This window comes from Triticum dicoccoides, chromosome 5A (assembly GCF_002162155.2).
Source record: "Triticum dicoccoides isolate Atlit2015 ecotype Zavitan chromosome 5A, WEW_v2.0, whole genome shotgun sequence".
Taxonomy (NCBI): domain Eukaryota; kingdom Viridiplantae; phylum Streptophyta; class Magnoliopsida; order Poales; family Poaceae; genus Triticum; species Triticum dicoccoides.
The window spans coordinates 711,854,763-711,863,074 of NC_041388.1; the positions used below are offsets into that span (position 1 = coordinate 711,854,763).

The 8,312-nt window shown below is 40.2% G+C and overlaps 1 protein-coding gene across 1 annotated transcript; it reads right to left on the reverse strand.

Moving 5' to 3' along the window:
* Nucleotides 1–5,155: 5,155 nt before the first annotated feature.
* On the reverse strand, nt 5,156–5,722 carry LOC119298611 (non-specific lipid-transfer protein 2P-like). The gene has a single exon (XM_037575946.1). It carries the CDS (start codon nt 5,632–5,634, stop codon nt 5,353–5,355), a length of 282 nt encoding a protein of 93 aa, XP_037431843.1. The 5' UTR covers nt 5,635–5,722; the 3' UTR covers nt 5,156–5,352.
* Between the last annotated feature and the right edge of the window lie 2,590 nt (nt 5,723–8,312).

Here is an 8,312-nt window from a genome sequence, read left to right on the forward strand (position 1 = left end):
GGGGGGGGGGGGAATCCTACTCCCAGAGGGAGTAGGACTCTCCTGGCGCGCCACCCTTGGCCGGCCAGCCTCCCCCCTCTAGTCCTTTATATACGGAGGCAGGGGCACCCCAGAAAGACACAAGTTGATCCGCGTGATCTATTCCTTAGCCGTGTGCGGCGCCCCCAGCCACCATAGTCCTCGATAATACTGTAGCGGAGTTTAGGCGAAGCCCTGCTGCTGTAGTGCATCAAGATCGTCACCACGCCGTCGTGCTGACGGAACTCTTCCCCGACACTTTGCTGGATCGGAGTCCGGGGATCGTCATCGAGCTGAACGTGTGCTCGAACTCGGAGGTGCCGTAGTTTCGGTGCTTGATCGGTTGGATCGTGAAGACGTACGACTACATCAACCAAACGCTTCCGTTGTCGATCTACTAGGTATTTAGATCACACTCTCCCCTCGTTGCTATGCATCACATGATCTTGCGTGTGCGTAGGATTTTTTTTGAAATTACTACGAAACCCAATAGCACGTATGGTGAACCATTATGTGATGAAGTCGGAGCATGATTTATTTATTGATTGTCTTCCTTATGAGTGGCGGTCGGGGACGAGCGATGGTCTTTTCGTACCAATCTATCCCCAAGGAGCATGCATGTAATACTTTGCTTTGATAACTTCTAGATTTTTGCAATAAGTATATGAGTTCTTTATGACTAATGTTGAGTCCATGGATTATACGCACTCTCACCCTTCCACCTTTATTAGCCTCTCTAATACCGCGCACCTTTCGCCGGTATCATACACCTACCATATACCTTTCTCAAAACAGCCACCATACCTACCTATTATGGCATTTCCATAGTCATTCCGAGATATATTGCCATGCAACTTTCCACCATCTAGTTCATCATGACACATTCATCATTGTCATATTGCATATCCCGGTACACCGTCGGATGCATTCACATAGAGTCATATTTTGTTCTAAGTATCGAGTTGTAATTGTTGAGTTATAAGAAAAATAAAAGTATGATGATCATCATTATTAGAGCATTGTCCCAAGTGAGGAAAGAATGACGGAGACTATGATTCCCCCATAAGTCGGGATGAGACTCCAGACGAAAAATAAATAAAAGAGGCCAAAGAAGCCCAAATAAAAAGAGGCCATAAAAAAGAGAAAAGTCCCAAATAAAAAAATATAAAAAATGAGAGAAAAAGAGAGAAGGGACAATGTTACTATCCTCTTACCACACTTGTGCTTCAAAGTAGCACCATGATGTTCATAGTAGAGAGTCTCTCATATTATCACTTTCATATACTTGTGGGAATTTTACATTATAGAACTTGGCTTGTATATTCGAATGATGGGCTTCCTCAAATTGCCCTAGGTCTTCATGAGCAAGCAAGTTGGATGCACACCCACTTAGTTTCTTTTTGAGCTTTCATATACTTATAGCTCTAGTGCATCCGTTGCATGGCAATCCCTACTCACTCACATTGATATCTATTGATGGGCATCTCCATAGCCCGTTGATACGCCTAGTTGATGTGAGACTATCTTCCCCTCCTTTTTGTCTTCTCCACAACCACCATTCTATTCCACCTATAGTTCTATATCCATGGCTCACGCTCATGTATTGCGTGAAGATTCAAAAAGTTAGAATATGAAACAATTGCTTGGCTTGTCATCGGGGTTGTGCATGATTTAAATACTTTGTGTGGTGAAGATAGAGCATAGCCAGACTATATGATTTTGTAGGGATAATTTTCCTTGGCCATGTTATTTTGAGAAGACATAATTGCTTTGTTAGTATGCTTGATTATTATTTTTATGTCAATATAAACTTTTGTCTTGAATCTTTTGAATCTGAATATTCATATCACAATTAAGAAGGTTTGCATTGAAATTATGCCAAGTAGCACTCCACATCAAAAATTCTCTTTTTATCATTTACCTACTCGAGGACGAGCAGGAAATAAGCTTGGGGATGCCTGATACGTCTCCGACGTATCTATAATTTTTGATTGCTCCATGCTATATTATCTACTGTTTTGGACTATATTGGGCTTTATTTTCCACTTTTATATTATTTTTGGGACTAACCTATTAACCGGAGGGCCAGCCCAGAATTGCTGTTTTTTTGCCTATTTCAGTGTTTCGAAGAAACGGAATATCAAACGGAGTCCAAACGAAATAGAACCTTCGGGAACGTGATTTTCTCACCGAACGTGATCCAGGAGACATGGACCCTGCTCCAAGGAACAAAAGAGGCGGTCACGAGGGTGGGGGGCGCCCCCCCCCCCAGGGCGCGCCCCTGCCTCGTGGGCCCCTCGGTGCTCCTCCGGCGTACTCCTTCCTCCTATATATACCTGCATACCCCCAAACGATCAGAAGAGGAGCTAAAAACCTAATTCCACCACCGCAACTTTCTGTATCCAGGAGATCCCATCTTAGGGCCTGTTCCGGAGCTCCGCCGGAAGAGGGTCGTCATCACGGAGGGCTTCTACATCATCATAGCCTCTCCGATGAAGTGTGAGTAGTTTACCTCAGACCTTCGGGTCCATAGTTAGTAGCTAGATGGCTTCTTCTCTCTCTTTGAATCTCAATACAAAGTTCCCCCCCTCTCTTGTGGGGATCTATTCGATGTAATCTTCTTTTTGCGGTGTGTTTGTTGAGATCGATGAATGTGGGTTTATGATCAAGTCTATCTATGAATAATATTTGAATCTTCGCTGAATTCTTTTATGTATGATTGGTTATCTTTGCAAGTCTCTTCGAATTATCCATTTGGTTTGGCCAACTAGATTGGTAGTTCTTGCCATGGGAGAAGTGCTTAGCTTTGGGTCCGATCTTGCGGTGTCCTTTCCCGGTGACATAAGGGGCAGCAAGGCACGTATTGCATCGTTGCCATCGAGGATAACAAGATGAGGTTTATTTCATATTGCATGAATTTATCTCTCTACATCATGTCATCTTGCTTAAGGCGTTACTCTGTTTTTAACTTAATACTCTAGATGCATGCTGGATAGCGGTCGATGAGTGGAGTAATAGTAGTAGATGCAGAATCGTTTCGGTCTACTTGTCACGGACGTGATGCCTATATACATGATCATGCCTAGATATTCTCATAACTATGCTCAATTCTGTCAATTGCTCAACAGTAATTTGTTCACCCACCGTAGAATACTTATGCTCTTGAGAGAAGCCACTAGTGAAACCTATGGTCCCCGGGTCTATTCTCATCATATCAATCTCCATCACTTTAATCTTGCTTTGCTTTTTTTACTTTGCTTTTATTTTTTACTTTGCATCTTTATACCAAAAATACCAAAAATATTATATCTATCAGATCTCACTCTCGTAAGTGACAGTGAAGGGATTGACAACCCCTAATCGCGTTGGTTGCGAGTAGCTATCGTTTTGTGCAGGTACGAGGGACTTGAGCGTGGCCTCCTACTGGATTGATACCTTGGTTCTAAAAAACTGAAGGAAATACTTATGCTACTCTGCTGCATCATCCCTTTCTCTTCGGGAAAAACCAACGCAAGCTCAATACGTAGCACTTCCCCCAACAACAGGCCGGGCATCATCAATTTATATTACATGAGTTTGGCTAGGTACAGAAGCACCTACGCTCCAATCCATGTGTATTTTCCTAGTACATGTGAGCACCAAATTGACATGGATTTTCCCAGACAATTGTTGAGCATGGCCACAGAATGGACCTATGAAAATACTAGGGTTCTCACTAAGTTGTTTGTGGAGCAAGTGAAGGCTGCAAATAGGCCAAACAATTATTTGATGCCAAATGCATTTGAGGAGGTGTGAAGGAAATTCAAGATGTGAATCAGGCTGAATACAAATATGTCTGATTTAAAATCAAATGGGACAAGCTAAAAGGTGATCACAACATATTCCCGAAACTCAAGTTGCGGGATACCGAATGGGGATGTGACTTTGAGGAAAACCACCATCCGGAGAGGTGCACCCCCTACTAATCCTATGGAGAAGTTAGGAAAGACCCGCTCCTCCAAGCGGATGCAATTGCATAGAGAGGGCCTTTGGTGTTTTGAAAATGAAATGGAAAATACTACTCAAGATTGATTGAAACACAAAAAATGATTGTTGCGGCAATTATGACGCTGCATAACTACATTCTCCTTCATGACAAGGATGACTTCAACTAGTTTCAGTGTGTTACGGATCTGAATTATGTTCCACCAATGCCGGAAAGATACTAGAAGTAAGGTATATTCATCAAATTTGCCGAGAGCCAGCGCTTTGGCTCTCGGCTTAGCTGAAATAAGTCAGCGTAGACAGTTTTTCCAGTATTGTAAGTGCTCCCATGATACCAGCTTGAAAATTACAATTTTAGATGTGTAATTTTTTTGTGAATGTTCAGAACACATGTGTCTACAACCCCTAAAAATTCAGATCAAAATCCGAAATATACAAATAGAAACAAAAAAGACAAGTCGAGATGTGAATAGTACCATGCCCAAAAACTGTCAAGAGCCCAAATTTTATAAATGGTAGACTAAAACGAAGTGACCATGCCCCCATTAATTGTGCATGATTAGCAGAGGCCATAGAGTAACGTCCATGGGTAATTTGGAATGAGTGCAACTTGAGAGTCTTCAACAACATCTTGAGAGTCATTGACAAGATCCGAGATGAAACGTGCAAGTGGGTGTTAGCCGGGGCTCAACACTTGAGTGATATTATGTCGGGAGAGTAGGCATTTGTTTCGCCTCCGGGTTAGCGACTTTGTTAAGCTCATTCTTAATTAATGAATGTGTCAAATCTTTTGCCCTTCCAAAAAAAAGTGCAGGCTTGATTTTATGGAGCTGAACTTGGGATGTATACCACCAAACTAAAGGTTGATAAATGAATTCAATGCACACGAGTTAATGAGCAGGTACCACAGTGTTTAAAGCCACACATCGTACAAGGAATCAAAGATGTGCCTTCTTGTGCTCAATCCCGATGGAACCAACAGTACAGCAAAGCAATCACTATTTTGTACAGCATCTCATGTTTTCTGCTGCAATGCGGCTTATTTGTGAGTGACTCATCGTAATTTCGGGCGTATTTTGGACGGTTGCCAATTCCTGTACGTGGTTTTCGTTGAAAAGATTGCAGCAAGTGACAGAGAGGGGAAACAGAGGACAAGGTAGGAAAACTCATTTTATTCCAGCACCGATCATCACCCAACATTTTATTCCAGAATCATGCGTGAGTGCATGGACGCAGCATGCACTCTCTCAGGTCTCAGCTAGGCTAAGCTATAGTCTCTCATCATCTCTCATGGAGGGAGGTAGCCTACCTATAGCTGAGCCATACGCCCTAGGCGAGCTGGCGCCTAGCCTAGCAGTGCGGGACGGCGAGGCCGCACGAGACGAGGGTCTCGCGGGCGTGGGGGCTGGTGATGTAGCGAGCGAGGGAGGGGTCCTTGGCGTACTGGCAGAAGCACGCCTGCTGCACGCGCAGGTTGCCACAGCACGCGTCGCTCGGCTTCGCGCCGGTGGTGATCGCGGGCATGCACACCGTCAGCTGCCCCACCTCGCACGCCGCGAGCGCCCCGCCTGGCGCCGCCACAACCAGCGCCAGCATCATGGCCACCAGCAGGACCTCCTTCCTCATCGCCATGGCCGTCGTCGTACGTTGGTCTGCTCCTCGCTCACTCTCGCAGTGGCAGGTGTTGAGTGTGATGGAGTGCTACAATGGTGGTTTGGACTCCCGGTGTATTTATAGACGGCCACGCACCGTCCGATACTTCGCCAAGTATTTGGAGTGCTGGCAACCTAGCTAGCTAATTAACAATCCACCTGTCGCGAGCCGGCTAGTTACTGAACTGCAGTACGTAGTTCGCCATGACTAGGGTCAGCAAAGAGGTTGATGCATGCATGGCTACACTTATGTAGTATGGACGTACCTAGTGCATTCAAATCCAGTCGGTAGGTCAGCCAAGTAGTTCGTCCATGTTGGCTGCCCGCTCGGTGCTGCCAAGGATTTGAAAATTGGACGAAAAAATGGCGAATGTGAAAAAGGTTTACGAAATTGACAAAATATATGAATTTAAAAATTATTTATGACTTTGATTTTTTTTAAAAAAATTGAACAAAAAAGTTCAGGAAGCTTAAAATGGAAAAAAGTGGAAAATCATAAACTAAAAGATAAAGATAAAGGAAAAACAAACAGAAATAAAAACAAAAAAAGTTGGACATTTCACATTATCAGGCAAGGAAATCGAGAAGTTAATGTTTAGAAAGCAGAAATAAAGGATAATGGTTTAGCCAATTTGGGCATAGAGAGTTGTGTGGTAGAGTTATACAAAAATACAGTGCCAACTTGCGACTTGAGCATAGCCTTGCGAGGTTGTAAGAACAATATTTTCTATATTTCAAAAGAAATGAAAAAGAAAAAATGAGAAGAAAAAACCCGACGGAAACAGAAAAAATAACTGATGAAAACAGAGCCAAAGAAAATCCAGCCCAAAAGACCCGAAAGGAACCTTCTACAAGTTTGCCAATACAATTCATTTCTTTTCAGTTTTTGATAATATGGATAATTCATATCTTCTAATCCAAAATTATAGTTTAAATAATTATATATATTTGAATTCCTGGCGATATGATCATTAGAACAAAACCAATCAAGGATACATTTCAATCATCTTTAAATTTCATTGTTTCAATCACATTTATATTATTTGAAACATGTTTTTTTTCTAAAATTGGTTAAATCAAATGAAATCATGTTTTTTAAATACAAAAACTTGTACAAATCACTTTTTTGATATATGTGTGATTAGTGATATTTGAAATCACTTTATCCAAATAAATGAAATATGCGAAAGATCTAAAACAAGACCTATGATCTGGCTTTAAACATTTCAATTAATACTGAAGAAAATTAGTTGGGATACCAAAGTATGTGAAATCAAGCAAAATTATAAATTAATTTCACAATAATTAAAATTGTAAAATTTATTATTTAAATTATGTGAACCATTAGTTCTCATATATATGAAACAGTTTGTTTCAAAGTGTGAAAGTTTGTGGAAGTGTTGTATTGTCAAATGTGTGAAACAAGTTATTTCAAAACTCAGAAATAATTTGCTACCCATGGTGGTAGCTACGCACATCCCTGATTTTTATCTTTAATTATTTTGGTAAATTATTTTGGACTACCAAAAATAACTCTATAACAAAAATATCGTGACTTTGTACCATCCAAGCAAGCAAACAAGCAATTATACCAAAATGGCAAGCAAAAAGACAAAGAGAACTGAGAAAAGTCCCTTTATAAACAACGATAAGTGAGAAAAGGTCATTTCTATACAACAAAAAATGCACTTGTGGCAATGCCATAAGAAACCCGACACCTCATAATTACCTTTTCTTACTACTCCCTCATATATAAAAACGGCACTTATGACAAAGGGTGTGTAGTTGCCACCATGCGTGCGTAGCTACCACCATGTATATGAAAGTGCTTTTTGTCGGTGAGTGAAACTGATTTACAATTTCTTTAAGCTACTTCTTTTCAGTGTGTGAAACTAAGATTTTGAATCCAGTAAACGGATTTTCTGTTTCAATGCTTTAAACGGTTTCTTTTAATATGTGAAACTATTTTTCTACAAATCTTATATACCTTTTCTTTAGAAAACGCAAAACTCGTCTTTTGGCGAGAATTTGGGAAGCTGCTTACTATAGTGTGAGATATTCATATTTATAATGCATGGAACATCTTTTTGTCAGCTATGTTACTGTGAATTTTCTTGAAGTACAACTGGTTATTTAAAAATGTGAAACCTAATTTTACAATGAGTGAAACTGATTTACATTTTTTAAACTGCTCATTAGAGTGCGTGAAGTTGATATTTTCAATATATGAAACATATTTTTTATTTGTGAAATTGGTTTATATTTTCTGAAGTTTCTTATTTCAGTATGTAAACTTATACTTTTAATATATGATTTTTTATGTTGGAAACCTATTTATATTTCCTCAAACTTTTTTTTCAGTGTGTGAAACTAATAATTTTTAATCTATGATGTGTTTTCTTATTATATGAAAATGATTTCAAATATGATTGAAAGAGTAAATTACAGAAACTGACTTGAAATAGGATGGCAACAATAAAATAAAAACTGGTTCAATGTTTTATCCATGATTGGTCTTGTTTCGAAGATCCTCTCGCTATGAATTAAAATGTTACTAAGAAAGCCAAAAACATTCTTTTGAGCCCTTGAAGGCATATTTCGATTGTTTACAAAGCATATAGCAACAGAGTAGAAATTTCCCTAAAAAACAGAGCAGAA

Coding starts and splice junctions, on each gene's coding strand:
- LOC119298611 (XM_037575946.1), bottom strand. CDS start 5,634: ATGGCGATGAGGAAGGAGGTCCTGCTGGTGGCCATGATGCTGGCGCTG.